Here is a 16,039-nt window from a genome sequence, read left to right on the forward strand (position 1 = left end):
TCTCCTGTTCTGTAACATGCAACATTTGATTCAAACACATGCAGCATGTAGATTTGGAAGCGCACCACTAGAGGGCAGCATGCAGCTTTAACCGCAGAGGACACTGCACCAGTTGGCAGATTAATTCCTCCACGTCTTCTACCATGTAGGCAAAATCGTGACGCTGCCGTATTATATAAGTAAGGCTGGACGAATCTGAATAAACAAAAAAAAACAGAAAACCGCCTGTATGTGAAATAGTTTTATTTACATCATCATACAGAATAGTCATGCTGTACTCACAAATAATTCTCTACAGTTAAAAGTTGTCATAGCAGCTTATCTGATTAAATATTAGGTATATACATACTTTATATATATGTGTATTTATTTTTATTTTTTTTACATCTAAGGCTATTTTTTTGGAAGACATATTAATAGCTTTTGTTGTCACAGTTATTAAAAATATATAATTTCATACATTCAGTTCTGGATAAGAAACACCCATAGGAGTCAACTCATAAAAACATGACAAAAAAAAAAGGCTGTGACAATTTAGACCGGGTATTATAAAATTGCAGAGGACAGAATACATGGCTAAAGCAGCACAAATGTTACATTATTTACATCATTGAAGGCAAAAGTGGACATTGGGTTAATAAGGAGCAGTGTTAACCGAGCGCGACGGAAGCAAACACAGAAAACTTAAGTGACTAATAACAAATTCAACAGGCCAAGAATAAAAAAAACAAAAAAAAAAATAGGTGAAATCCAACTAGACGTTTTCAGCCATTGCCCATCATCTCCCTTAAACTGTTAAGCCCTGCGGAATATGTTGGCGCTATATAAAAAGATTATTATTATTATTATTATTAATAAACAGGCGCTGCTTCTAAGCACATCTTTAATAAGGGTGGAGTCATGTAACATGAAGCTACGGAGATTAGGGCTTGTGTATGACTAGATACGTTCCCAATATTCTGAAAATGGTAACAAGAAATAACGTTTCATAACAGATACCAAAAAAGTTACCATCGATTTATAGTTATTGTACAATTGTAGTTTTGTAATATTTTTTTTTTTTAAGTCACACACCCCCATAGTGTGAAAGACAGAAGAATCTACTGGTTTGGGAAGATCAGGATTAAATGTAGTGAAACATTTTCATATTCGGCCCACTACACTTTCTTATAAGCTAAGGATGAACCCTTTCCAATCCCCTGAATGTGTTCCCCGCTGGTGCCCTTGCTTCCTCTTCTAGAAGGGATCATACGGCTGCTGCAGACAATCCGCCGCCACCGATGAGCTGCAACCTTCACATTCTGTCCGGGCTTGGAGAGAGATTGTTTCTACTTTTTCCGATGAAACGTGAAGCCTGCAGCCGATCGGTGGCAGCCGCCGTAGGATGTCCTTCACTGGAAAAGGACGCAAGACCACCGGGGAAAACAGGCAGGGAGAGGTCCATCTTTAAATATAAAAAAAGAGAGTGAAAAAACCCTTTTAAGAGGATCTGTCATGTCAAAAGTGGCTGGTTTTTGTTCCCCCGTGTAGCCCTTTTTTTTTTTTTTTTTAATCCATCATACTGTCCCAGAAATATGGGCCTTTTTATTTAGTGCAACCACTATGCTATGTATGGTTTTTGCCAAGGGTGTGCGTCTTAAGGCTCATCCTTTGTAAAGACAACATTTACGTATTTAACACACAATAAATCGACCCTTATTTTTAGAACCATATGATGGATTTTAAGAGGAGAAAAAAAGGAATACTTAGGAGTACAGCATGAATAAAAGAAGAGCAGAAACTTCCCCTTTGACTTGGTGACGGGTCTCCTTTAAAGTGATCGTCCACCTTTTTTCACCTGTAGCCATTATGATACCCGTGACTGCGCACTGAATTCAATGTATAAATTGTATGCCTTTAGCTCCCTCTAGTGGCTGATGCAGGCAGACAATTTTTCGATAATTTATTATTATATCTATGCAATAAATATGGAGATTCATATAACAAAATAAAACTCTGATAATAAGAAATTAACCAGCACAAAACATTGGAAGACGTCGTAAATAGGCTAGGATCAGCTCATTAGCATTGTACGGGTTTTTTTATTCTGTTTTGTGGGATAGCTCACAACCCCGACCCTAACTGTTCAATGATAAAGTCACTTATAGTTTTTTTTTAATGCAGTATATTAAGAAAATACAGGGAAAAAATGATAAACCTTGTATGAACCTTTTTTCATTTGTACAGCATACTTTCAATTACATAAGCCTCCGATATTCGCTTAAACCGCCTCAAACATTACGTTCATCACTTTCTCGACCCCCACATACTAAATCCATGGTTATTAATTAGAAATAAAATGAAGACAGAGCAATCTAATCAGTATAAGTCAGTGCGAGCAGTGACAGACAAGTACATGTGATGTATAGTAAGGCTAATGCTGCCTTTCCGTAATACAGAGGTTACCCATCCATTATCCTGTGTGCGGTTTTTACAAACTCCGTGCTAATGGGGCTGGAGCAGATCAGATTGGATGGAACAGATACAATTTATTATTTTTTTTTCTGTCCTTCTGTAGTATGTGGTCGGCAGCACGTCCCTTATCTACTTGAAGTGATGTGCTGCCGATAATCTTTTTTGTTGGCATAGATGAGCAGAGGATTCGATGAACGAGCACAACGTCGGCAGGTTCACACGGGCAGAGCAATGGGAGCGAGCGTCCTGACAAGCGCGCACTCGCCTACTATCCACTTCTCTGCACGCACCATTCAGAGATGGAAGATCATGGGTTAATCCTGCACCGAGACGTCCTATGGCTTCGACAGAAAGAAATCCTATTCTGCCAGGTCAATCAACTGACAGATCGACTTACTGAACGGAGAGGGAAGGCTGACATTTTGAGGTTTCTGCTTTGACAAAATGATATGGATTGAGTTTACTGTGGGGGAAGGAAAGTTTATTTCTGTAAATGAAGATCGTTGTATTAAAGTGATCGGTCAATATGAAGAAAACCCAGCTATCGAACACTGAATGTATTTTTTATTCACATCGGTGCATACAGAGGGTTCAAACCAGACTTTTCATGGTGACGATGGCATCAACGCGTTTCGAGTGACACAGCACTCAGTCAACAACAACTCATGAACAAGTCATGACTAAGAGTGCCGTGTTCCTCGAAACGCGCTGAGCCATTGTCACCATGAAAAGTCTGGTTTTAACTCTTTGAATGCATTGATGTGAATACAATTACAGTCAGATACTGATGGAGTGCCGGACTGTCTCCATATTGATTGCCTTCACGCTGTGACAGTTTCTCCATGAGCCAACCCAGCAAAATATAAGCAGCGGCGACCATTCTTTATAAGTGATGAGCGAACGTGCTCAGACAAGGTGTTATCCGAGCATGCTCAGGTGGTAACAGAGTGTCTTTGGCATGGTCCAAAAATTATGTTAAAGGTCCCGCAGCTGTTCGACAGCCACACTAGCAGGAATTGACTGTTTGTTAGAAAATCCCCGCCTTTGTTGCGGCTGTGGAACAGCCATGAGACACGCAGGCGCAGGGACAAACATATCATTCGAGCACACGGAAGACACTCGGTTAGCACACGAGCATGCTCAGATAACACCTTACAGGAGCACGTTTACTCATCACTATTAGTGATGAGCGAATATACTCGTTGCATGGGTTTTCACGAGCATGCTCGGGTGATCTCCGAGTATTTGTAACTGCTCGGAGATTTCGTTTTCATCGCCGCAGCTGAATGATTTACAGCTACTAGCCAGGCTGAGTACATGTGGGGGTTGCCTGGTTGCTAGGGAATCCCCACATGTAATCAAGCTGGTTAGTAGCTGTAAATCATTCAGCTGCGGTGATGAAAACTAAATCTCCGAGCACTAAAAAATACTCGGAGGTCACCCGAGCGTGCTCAGGAAATCTCGAGTAACGAGTATATTCGCTCATCACTATTCTTTAATTCTAGTGATGAGCCCTGAATTCTGATCATTACTCCAATACACAAGTCTTGGAGCGTCCAGCCCTGAAATCTCCAGTGAATTTTCTTGGAAAATCCGCTTTGGCTCTTCATTGTATTGCACCGTATCGCCTGGCCTGGATTCTTACATCAGATTCATGTAAAGTGCTTTTAAAAGTGAGCGGCATTACGTGTTCATGAAGTTCTCAATAAACATCGTTTCCTATGGCTCTAAGTGCTAAGGAAGCTGTTGGCTCCTCTGCAGACACTCACATTTACCCTACTTTATTCTACTAGACAGATACATTACATTTGCTGAAGCAAAACACAGATGTTACATGCCGGGGAAGTAACCGCCATGCCTTTTAGCGGTCTGTGAAAGAGCTGGAGACTAAAATAAGCTATTTGGTTGGACATTAAAGGGATTTTCCAGGACTTTAATACTGATATCCTATTCTTAAAACAGAAAATATCAGATCATTGAGGAACAGAACCGGCACAACCGCTGATCAGCAGATCGAAGGTGCGGAGGTACAGCTCCATGTAGTGGCTGAAAGTGGTACTGCAAGTCCCTTCCCATTCACTGCAGTAACAGTGACAGTCACTACCGGACATACAAACCTGTGGTGCCTTCAATCAGCAGATCGTTGTAGGGGTGCCCAACATATGATATTTATCACTTATCTTAAAGTCTTAGAAAACCCATTTAAGACCAAAAACAAGCCACCTTAATGATTTTCAAAGTTTTAATTTAGGAAACAGGAGTGTTGTATATGCGTTGCCCGTGTAGCCATAAGTCGGCAGCGGTGCTGCATACCGTAAGATCACAGATGTGCCATTTGATGAATAAATTCATGATTCCTGTTTATATGTCCTGCGTTCATGAAGACAGGATAGATCAATCATTTTGCAGGGAAGGCAGATTTCATATCACAACCAAGTGAAGGCCTTGATTAGCTGCGGATCGTCCTACGTGGTCAGAGACAGACACTTGATGAAAGATCGGATACAAGTGGAGCTTCCAGCATCTTCATGTAATAAGTATACTGCATTGTGCATGATTCTGGGCAGCAGGAGGGCAGACATCACCACATTATGGGGCAGTCTAGTTTAGCGAATCCTGGCTCTTTTCGTAGCTGCCAGTACATGTTGTTCGTCATCCACGTGTCATCAGTGCATTTTCTGTGGATAGAGACACACTTGTCAGTGACACTATACAATCAGAAATCATTCCTATTCTTTACAAAAACAGGAGAGAGAAAGCGTCTTCGAGTGTGCCGCACACAATACAATGTCCTAATCAACAGCATTTGAGGATGAAACATCATAAATTGTCTTAGATGCCGACAGAACATATCTGAGTCCTTCAGAAAGGGTCTTAGCAGGATATCCAAGCCAAGAAAAGTCGCCAGCACGTGCCGCTCTAACAATCTTCAATGTTAGAATTAAGTATCCACGTTGCAGAGTCTGAATGTCGACCATTATTTATGAGGATGAGATCATGGACAAGTATAAGGCAACGCGTTTCTAACCTCCACGGTCAAAGTCTGTGCAATAAAACAAGTGTGGGACAAATCTGATCCCATCATTGGAGACATTTCTATTCCAGGTCCGCGTATAATTAAAGAAGAACAATAAATCACAACATACAAAGAAAACGGAGAAATATATATCTTATATATAATTGCCTAGAATACTACTTCCTGCAATTTGTGCCAACTTCCTGTCCGGAGCTAATGTCCGGAGCTAATGTCCGGAGCTAATGTGCGGAGCTAATGTGCGGAGATAATGTCCGGAGCTAATGTCCGGAGCTAATGTCCGGAGCTAATGTCCGGAGCTAATGTCCGGAGCTAATGTCCGGAGCTAATGTGCGGAGATAATGTCCGGAGCTAATGTCCGGAGCTAATGTCCGGAGCTAATGTCCGGAGCTAATGTGCGGAGATAATGTCCGGAGCTAATGTCCGGAGCTAATGTCCGGAGCTAATGTCCGGAGCTAATGTCCGGAGCTAATGTCCGGAGCTAATGTCCAGAGATAAGTGACGTCAACAGTGTCTGATTGGTTGCCGCCTGCTGCGAGCGACCAATCAGAAACGTGCCGTACTGTGACACACTCCGCCCGCCATTTTGGTGTGATTTTTGAATTTTTACCTCACAGCAAGTTTCTACTGCGTGGAGGCGGGCCCAGTGACGTTGCTCTTCAAGCTCCTGCCGAATTTCAAGTATATATGGATTCTAGACTCCCGATTCTTTAGAATCGGGCTGCCATCTAGTATATATATATATATCTGTAATCAATAATGGAGAACTGAATCTGATCAGTGATTGGACTTTTTTGGGTGGGAGGAATTAAGCAGTAACATCCAAAAGACTTCCGATTAGTGCATGTCTCCAACTTCCAACACGGCGCGGTCTGTTAACCCCTTCAATGTCAAGTTGGAAAGACCTCCAAAATGAACCCTATTGAAAGGTTTGTCTACATTGGAAAGGATAACAGGCTCCAGATGAATGGAATCCTTATTTTTAACTTTCTAGACGTGAAACTTACAAGATAAATGATACAAATCGCAATAAACTCAATAAATAATCTATGTAGTGTCACAATTAATCGCATGCCCGCTATAAAGTTTATGGATCTTTTATCTATTTTGACTTTTGTTTTTTTTTTTTTCTCATGAGGTTTTTAATTGCACAGTAAAAGTTATGTTTTACCATTTTTTCATTGGTGCTGGAGCCCCGTCCTCATGGACCCTTCTTCCATTTCTGACCTGGATACCAGCCTGGTGTAGGACACCACACCCTGCCCAAACAAGATCTACCAGGGTCCCTATGTGAATGCATGTGGTTTTCACACTGAATTGTCTTCACTGAAAGGTGAGCCAATTACCATTTTATTCTCCTTCCCTACATATGCTTTTTTACACAGTAATAACAGTATGTAGATGCATACTGTAGCCTCAGGGGTCCTGTGATATATTCAATATGTTTTTCCCTATATAATCTGAGAGCAGCATGATGTAGGGGCAGAGACCCTGATTCTAGTGATGTAATACTTACTGGGTTGCTTGTTGCAGTTTTGATAAAATCCCCGTATTCTATGCTGTAGATGTAGCAGTTGTCAGAATACAAAGCTCTGTATTAACCCACCCACAAACCTGAATAGCAGCTTCCTGTGTACACCGTACATTGTCAATCAGTGGTGGTTGGGGGGGGTTACACAGATTAGCTGGACTCCCTGGCACGTGAACCCTAGTGGTCTAATAATAATATCCTGGTGATAAAACAATGATTATATTCAAACTACAGCAAGCTGCTATGCAAGTGGCACATACCTGGAATCAGGTTCTCTTCCCCTACATTATCCTACTCTCAGATTAAGGGCTCATACTCATCTGCAAGAAAAACGGTACAATCGGATTGTACTCTGAGCATTGTCAGTCTACAAGTCCCTGCTTATCTGCAATTTTTTTCTCAGTTCATTGGCTCTGAACTCCGATTACCTTTCTGACGGCACCATGAACTTTCTCACACTTGTGGTGAAGTCAGTGAGGTGAAAGAAGTTAATTGAAGATGAACTTAGCTTGCCTTTTTCCTGTCACCGTGAGGCACTGGGTTGCACAATCATGCACAGCTCACTGTCTCTGCATCATGGCAACGTACAGTGTGCCAAGTAGATGTAGCAGAGCTAGAGTCGGCTATGGACAAATGGATTATCTTCACATGGGGGACAGGTGAGGATTATGTTGCTTTATTTTATTTTTTTACAGGGGACATGGGCTTCCATGAAATGGGAGTAAAGGTGAGTTTTTTTATTTTTAATTCAATAAAGGAGTCTGTCATTATTTATTATAAAGGACTTCATTCAGGTTGTTTTTTATTTACAATATGAATAGGGTGTTAGTAATGGTGGCGTCTTCTTGACGCTTCTCCATTACTAACCCCTGGGCTTGATGTCAGCTACCAATATAAAGAGGACATCAACCCTCCCCTCACCCCACAACTATCACCCCACTTGCCAACGCACCAGGGCAAGTGGGAAGAGTGAGACTAAGCTCCAGATTTGTCTCATCCTATGGATACGCCTTTTTCTGGGACAGCTGAGAGCTGATCTTTTGTAGTCTGGGAAGGGGCCAATATCCATGGCCCCTTCCTAGCCTATTAATATCTAGGAAGCCAACTGAACTGTCATCAGGTGGAAAGTGGTCTTTTTTTTCTTGCTTTTCCCGAATATTATGATTTTTGTTTTGGTTAGTTTTTTACATCCGTTGTAATTTTCTGGAAATGTACTTTTTTATTTAGCGCACATTTTTATGGGCAGAGCAGTCTGAGGTGTCAGAGAATCCCGTGAGCACCGCCACCTTGGCAAAGACCGTGAAAATTAGCATTAAATGAAAAAAAAGCATAGTTATACAACCCTGTGGCGGGTTTAATAAAAAAGGATTACTAAGTGGAGCAGCAATAATAAAATAAGAACACAAAGTGGCCACTTTACACTTTTTTTTTTTTAAGAGATCAGGCCATCCGCACGCAGGTAAACATTGGTGTACAGTAAAAGAAAGATGGAAAAATAAAATAACACAAAAAGGACAAAGTTGCATGAAGAACAAAATCCTACACCCACCCTAGCGGTCTACACCAACTCAGGACAGGTCTACAGACCATAACCAAATTTACAAATGAGCGTAGCTCTACATAATGGTAGCAGGAAGAAGGGAGTAAGCAGAACAGAAGGAACAAAGAAGGACAATTTAAAGAGAATCCTACCCTCCCTGTGAACACTAAATAGGAGAACTGAATACCACACGTGACAATGGCACTACATGAAAAGATGTTCACAAAAGCATTCAGAACTCCAGAGACCAGACAGAAATCTCACCGACTACTTTGTATAATATTATATATATGTATATTTTTTGTTAATAAAATTGATATTGTTCTACTAATCCAGTGTCTCTGGGTTTCCTCCACAGCAGAAGAAAGTGTAAAGTCTCGTAAATCACATTTTCATGCGTGATCTACGCCTCAGTGACCCTCCAGCCAACTGATTATATCTTAAGGCCTTTCAAAAAGAAAGTGAGGTCGATTGGCCTAAGTAATCTTCAGTTTATCACTATACAACATGGTGCAGTTGAGTTGCTTAGATCTGAGCATACTCTTGGCCTCCATAAATATTTTTTTGTCTTCTCTAAACCTCCAAATCAGGAGAGATTTGGATTTCTTGTTATTCAACTTTGAGAGGTCCTTGGCATCTACTTGGCTCCTGACTCATGTCGTGACAATAATTCAGCAGCTTCATGGTAAACATGCATGGAGGAGCGCCAAGGGGTGCAGGTCGTACGTTCCTGTCTGGTCGGGACAGAAGAGAGGAGAAAATCTATTCCATTGGTGTTTGTGAAGTGTGTTTCTAGGAATTCACAAGGGTATATTCCCTTGGTACCTTCAGACCACCCCACAAGTCTGATGCTACACTTGCGAAGGTGGTTTTCCACATTCTCAATTTTATTTTTTGGGGTTGCAGAGTCACCTTGGAGGAGTGACCACACCCTTAAGATCAGATACACAACTATCTATTCCCACTCAAATTTTGAACGTGACCACACAACAGGACAAAGTGCTCCTGTAGCATAGATTTTTTTTCACTGAGGTTGAGCAACAGTCAGATATGGCTTTAAGAACATCCATTATAGTAGGATTGTACTCAGACACGGCTGCCGAGGCACCAGGCTCCGAAGCAGCTAATTCAGGATCATCCAGGAATTGTGATTTTGTCCAATTTGCAGAACTGTGTCACACACAATAATTTAGGTTGCTCTCAATCCTATTTTGCTTTATTTGAGACGTGACTTCTAGACCAAGTATTGCCCAGTATAGCATGTCAATGTGAAGAGACGAACATGATAGCACGATGAAGCTTAGAAATGCTCACAGTATGGGTGGGCTAGTACAGTCACAACATGGAGGGCACTGTGGACCAACAAGTAAATTGTCCACAGCTCACAGCTGCTTGCTAAAATTTTTTTTAGATAGAGTAGAAAATAAATATGATCTCCGGCATAATTAATGCAGTAGTGCAACTATAAAAAGGCAACCAAGCGTACTGTTATGGCAATTTTGTGCTGTCCGTTATATAAAACATAAGAGTGACACCAATTCAGCGTAAGATGGAGTCAGAGAGACAGAAGGATGATAAGATAGTAGAGTCTTCCTACATGGATCTGTGCAGAGATCTCCAGGCTGGTAGCTTCGCAGGGCCTCAGCTCTTACGAGCAGTCCTGAGCAGGTATCCTGACCAAAATGACACAAGGCCCAGAAGACAGTATATATATATTTCCTCTGCTGGGGTCCAATTGGATTATGAGGAGACAGATGGATTTTTCATTCAGAGCAGCCATGCTGTTGGTCAGGCCCCAGCCACTAAACACTTCACACGGAAGACTGGAAATTAAAAGTGGGACAAATTGCTCAAGAGTCGACAAAGTGTTCCCCAAGGTCCGATGGGCCGAAATGTGGAACACACGGTGCTGTATTATGCGATAGACCATAGATGGTTCTAAATTGTAACCCAATATAAGCTTTTTAAAGTAGCTCCTCACATCTCAGTGGCTTGGCGAAATTCTTGGATTTCCTTTGAACCACTCCCGATCCTTACGAACCACTGTGTGTAAGAAACCTCTCACAAGCCCTACTATTATGGGGATGATCCAATGTTATTCACTTCACCTGTGGGTGGTCTTAATATTGTGGCTGAACGTGAATATAAACATTTTAGAGCATATAGATCAGAGCAGTCTAAAGCAGTCAGTGGTTAAAAATGGCATCCAGATACACAACAAACTACTAATGTGGATTTACATTGAAATAGAAATGAGCAATGAACAGATCTTCACCTGAAGAACCGAGGCTGGTGCTCCAGATTGTTCTCATCCAAAACTCTTCTCCTCTCCCTCTGCAGCTGTTCTATCCTCTGTTTTTGTGCTTCTGCTCCCTCCACGTTCCCTTCTTCAAGCAATCTGTCAGAAAAGAGCCACACATATATCATTAGCAACGGAGACAAATGTTCCCTTGAGATCATCACTTCGTTGTGCCATTACATGACGCAATTCAATTTAAAATTATTTTCAACATAAAATCATCATTTTTCAGATGTCCTCCAGGACAGGTCAGACTGATTTCAGTGCAGAATATTTAGGATGTGCGTAAGCGGTTTGCAAACAATTCCGTAAATAGCATAACACTTCTCCCTAGACTACCCTTGCCTCCTCACAGCATAGCATCAGGTAAGAAAAAAAAAATCTGGTGCGCATGTATGAAAACTCTGCAATCTGATGAGAATTGATCCAAACTAGTTTTATAGATTCCCTTGGAAATTTACATCTTGCGCAAATTTTCATATCCATGCCACAAATTCCTCTATAAAATCTGTTTTACATGTGTGGGTGTATCCTCTTGTGAAAATCCACAGGCAAAGGCTATGATCCATCAAAGCAATTTTTCCAGAATTCTTCTGTAAATTGCTTTGAAAAAAAAAAAAAAGGGGAAAAAAAAACTTGCGGAACTTGGATTTGCCAAAAAAAATTTGCGCAACTTAAATTTGCACATAAATGTTGCGGCTTTTGCGATTTTCTCACCATATTCTCCTAGCTCTGACAAAATGGCCACAACTGGAGCAGGATGGGGGTGCAGCTGGGGCGACGAGCTGTGGGGTTCCCTACCCCAGAAATCCCACTCCAGTCAAGCTGTGCCTCTCAATGATTCACAAGTGTCTGACTCCACCACATCCCTCATCAAGACCGAGGAGAAAATTACCAGTCTTGATGAATAGGGGCCAAAGACATTAATCTTTTCACTGTAGGAGCTGTGCTAGCATTAGGACACTTTAATCAGCATAAGCTTTTCTGCCCTAGGTATGTAGAGTCTGATTCTGCAGTCGTAATTACATTTAAAGGAGAAGTACCCCATTATTGTAAGATAACATTAACTTCACCTGTTATGTAGCCATATTTCCTACCATTTTCTTACTAAATATACATTTGATATTTTAGGCAGTTACAGATAGGAGTATAACTGTAGGATCAGACCAACTAAAAGGATTGTTTGAGTTTTGCGGCTATAGAGACGCTTAGCTTTGCATGGGACCTGTGGACTAAAAATGATATACGATTTTTAACTATAGTAATATTGGTTTAATTTTTTTATTTTACATGCACCAGAAAAATTAAAAAATAAAAGTAGCAAACATACATAGCAGATCATGTATAATGCCCCATGTAATAATAATAATCTTTATTTCTATAGCACCAACATATTCCGCAGCGCTTTACAGTTTAACAGTTTCAAACACAACAGTCATAAGTAACAATGTTAACAATACAATAATTAAAGCAAAATAAGACGACCCTGCTCGTGAGAGCTTACAATCTACAATGAGGAGGGGGAGATACAAAGCACAGGTGTGTATTTACAATGATGTATTTGCAATGATGGTCCAGCCATCTTCAGGGAGTGGGGGATAGATGGTAGTGAATGGGCTACACACACACACAAACATAAATTCACTTTGATTAGTGAGCGTGGCAGGCTGCTCTGAACAAATGTGTTTTGAGGGAGCGCCTGAAACTATGCAAATTGTGGATAGTTCTAATATCTTGGGGTAGAGCATTCCAGAGGATTGGCGCAGCACGGGAGAAGTCTTGGAGTCGGGAGTGGGAGGTACGGATTAGTGCAGAGGTTAGTCAAAAGTCATTTGCAGAGCACAGCGGTCGGTTAGCCCAATAGTCCGAAAAGAGGGAGGAGATGTAAGGGGGTTCCGCACTGTGGAGAGCTTTGTGGCTGAGGACAAGTACTTTGAATTGTATCCTGTAATGAATGGGCAGCCAGTGTAACAACTGGCGAAGAGCGGTCGCGACCGAGTAACGATTAGCTAGGTGGACAACCTTGGCTGCTGCATTAAGGATAGACTGGAGAGGGGAAAGTCGAGTAAGGGGGAGGCCAATTAATAGAGTATTACAGTAGTCCATGAGGGAGTGGATCAAGGTGACAGTGAGGGTTTTTGTTGTTTCCATGGTGAAAAAATGGCGGATTCTAGAGATGTTCTTCAGGTGTAAGCGGCACGAGCGGGCAAGAGATTGTATATGGGAGGTGAAGGAGAGATCGGAGTCAAACATAAAGGTACCGTCACCCTCAGCGACGCTACAGCGATATAGACAACGAGCCGATTGCTGGAGCATCGCTGTTTAGGTCGCTGTAGAGACGTCAAACGCAGCAACTCCAGAACGATGCAGGAGCGATACAGTGACGTAACGGCGACTCACTTATCGTTCTCGCTGGTTGTTAGCTCCATGTAAAACATTGCTGGCATAGTTGCTTTTGATGTAAAACATGACGATACACGCCGACCTGACGACCAAATAAAGTTCTGGACTTCTAGCTCCGACCAGCGATGGCACAGCGGGATCCAGATCGCTGCTGCGTGTCAAACACAACGAGATCGCTATCCAGGACGTTGCAACGTCACGGATCGTTGTCGTTCTCGTTCTCAAGTTGCGGAGTGTGACAGTACCTTAACACCCAGACAGCACGCCTGCTCCCGGGGTGTTATTATGGTGCCACCCACAGAGAGGGAAATGTCACATTTAGGGAGGTTAATAAATGGCGGGAGCACAAGAATTTCAGTTTTGCAGGGGTTGAGTTTCAGATTGATAGCGGACATGATGTTGGAGACTGCGGACAGCCAGTCACTGGCGTTCTGTAGTGCAGCGGGAGTAAGGTCAGTGGATGACGTGTATAATTGTGTGTCATCAGCATAAAGATGGTACTGAAAGCCAAATCTGCTGATGGTCTGTCCAATTGGGGCCGTGTAGAGGGAGAAGAGAAGGGGGCCACGGACTGAGCCCTGAGGTACCCTGACAGTGAGAGGAAGAGGAGATGAAGTGGAGTCAGAGAACAGAACACTGAAGGAGCGGTCAGAAAGATAGGAAGAGAACCAGGAGAGAGCAGTGTCCTTAATGCCTAGTGACTGGAGCCTAGAGAGTAGGAGAGGGTGGTCAACAGTGTCGAAAGCTGCAGGTCGAGAAGAATGAGCAGAGAGTGGTCACCGTTACATTTTGCTGTCAGAAGGTCATTGGTCACCTTGATGAGTGCAGTTTCTGTCGAATGTAGGGCCGGAAGCCGGACTGTGAAGGGTCTAGGAGAGAATGAGTGGAGAGGTAACGGGTAAGGCGGGAGTAGACCAGGCGCTCCAAGAGTTTAGAAATTAAGGGGAGATTGTAGACCGGTCTGTAGTTATTTGTGCAAGATGGGTCGAGGGCGGGTTTCTTTAGCAATGGAGTAAATGGGAAAATGCCAGAGGCGAGGGAAAGATTAAGGCTAAATGCACACATTGCAGAATTGCCGCGGAAATTTCTGGGGCAATTCTGCAACTCCTGCCGCGTGTATATCGCATGCGGAATTGGCATGCGTATTCCTGATAAACACTAACGTAATTAGGTTGCAGAATGCTAGCGTTTTCCAAGCGATCTGTAGCATCTCTTGGAAAACTGATTGACAGGTTGGTCACACTTGTCAAACATAGTGTTTGACAAGTGTGACCAACTTTTTACTATTGATGCCTGTCTATGCAGTATCAATAGTAAAAAGACAAAGTTAAAAATAATAAAAAAATAAAAAATCATGATATTCTCTCCTTCCGGCAGCTTTCCCGCTCCTCGCAATGCTCCGGTCCCAATAATGCATTGTGGCAAAAAACCCAGATGACGTAGCGGTCTCGCGAGACGGCTACGTCATCACAGGTCATTTTCGCAATGCATTATTGGGAACGGAAGCATCGCGAGGAGCGCTGCCGGAAGGTGAGAATATCACGATTTTTTATTTTCATATTTTTTTATTTTTTTTAACAATTATATGGTTCCCAGGGCCTGGAGGAGAGTCTCCTCTCCTCCACCCTGGGTACCAACCGCACATGATCCGCTTACTTAGCCACATGCGGAAAGTAAGCGGATCAATGCATTCCTATGTGAGCGGAATCCCCGCGATTCCACACAAAGAATGAACATGCTGCAGTTTTTTGCGGAATGCGATTCCGCCGTGGGAAAAAACACAACATGTGCACAAAAATTGAGGATTGCATACTAATAATAGGATGCTTAACCCCTTTACCCCAAAGGGTGGTTTGCACGTTAATGACCGGGCCAATTCTGACCACTATCCCTTTATGAGGTTATAACTCTGGAACACTTCAACGGATCCTGATGATTCTGACACTGTTTTCTCGTGACATATTGTACTTCATGATCGTGGTAAAATTTATTTGCTATTACCTGCGTTTATTTGTGAAAAAAACAGAAATTTGGCAAAAAATTTGAAAATTTTGCAATTTTCCAACTTTGAATTTTTATGCCCTTAACTCACAGTGATATGTCACACAAAATATTTAAAAAGTAACATTTCCCACATGTTTACTTTACATCAGCACAATTTTGGAACCCACATTTTTTTTGTTAGGGAGTTATAAGGGTTAAAAGTTGACCAGCAATTTCTCATTTTTACAACACAATTTTTTTTTCGGGACCACATCACATTTGAAGTCACTTTGAGGGGTCTATATGATAGAAAATACCCAAGTGTGACACCATTACAAAAACTACACATCTCAAGGTACTCAAAACCACATTCAAGAAGTTTATTAACCCTTCAGGTATTTTACAGGAATTTTTGGAATGTTTAAAAAAAAAATTAACATTTACCGTATATACTCGAGTATAAGCCGAGATTTTCAGCCCCCAAAAAATGGGCTGAAAGTGCCCCTCTCGGCTTATACTCGAGTCATAGAAGGCGGGGAGGGAGGTTGGCGGGTGGGGGGGAGCGACGCCTGTCAAATACTTACCTGCTCCTGGCGCTCCTGACGCGGTCCCTGCATGTCCCACGGTCTTCGGGCGCCTGCAGCTTTTTCCTCTGTTCAGCGGTCACTGGTACCGCTCATTAAAGTTATGAATATGGACTCCACTCCCATAGGGGTGGAGCCGCATATTCATTACTGTAATGAGGGGTACCATGTGACCGCTCACTACACGAAGAAGCTGCCGCTCCCGAATACC

At 42.3% G+C, this 16,039-nt stretch overlaps 1 protein-coding gene across 2 annotated transcripts in view; it reads right to left on the minus strand.

The window, feature by feature from the left end:
• Nucleotides 1–228: 228 nt before the first annotated feature.
• Nucleotides 229–16,039, minus strand: part of OSBPL3 (oxysterol binding protein like 3) — a 210,007-nt gene continuing 194,196 nt past the window's right edge. Inside the window, exons 22-23 of one of the 2 annotated variants that reach the window (XM_069729873.1) lie at nt 10,835–10,957; nt 229–5,132 (exon numbers count right to left, since the gene is read on the minus strand). In XM_069729873.1, the coding sequence (XP_069585974.1) occupies nt 5,036–5,132; nt 10,835–10,957 (220 nt within the window). In that variant the 3' untranslated portion in view covers nt 229–5,035. The remainder of the gene's footprint in view (nt 5,133–10,834; nt 10,958–16,039) is intronic. The other variant, XM_069729874.1, reaches the window with a different exon arrangement.

The sequence above is a fragment of the Ranitomeya imitator genome, chromosome 6, assembly GCF_032444005.1.
Source record: "Ranitomeya imitator isolate aRanImi1 chromosome 6, aRanImi1.pri, whole genome shotgun sequence".
NCBI classification, from domain to species: domain Eukaryota; kingdom Metazoa; phylum Chordata; class Amphibia; order Anura; family Dendrobatidae; genus Ranitomeya; species Ranitomeya imitator.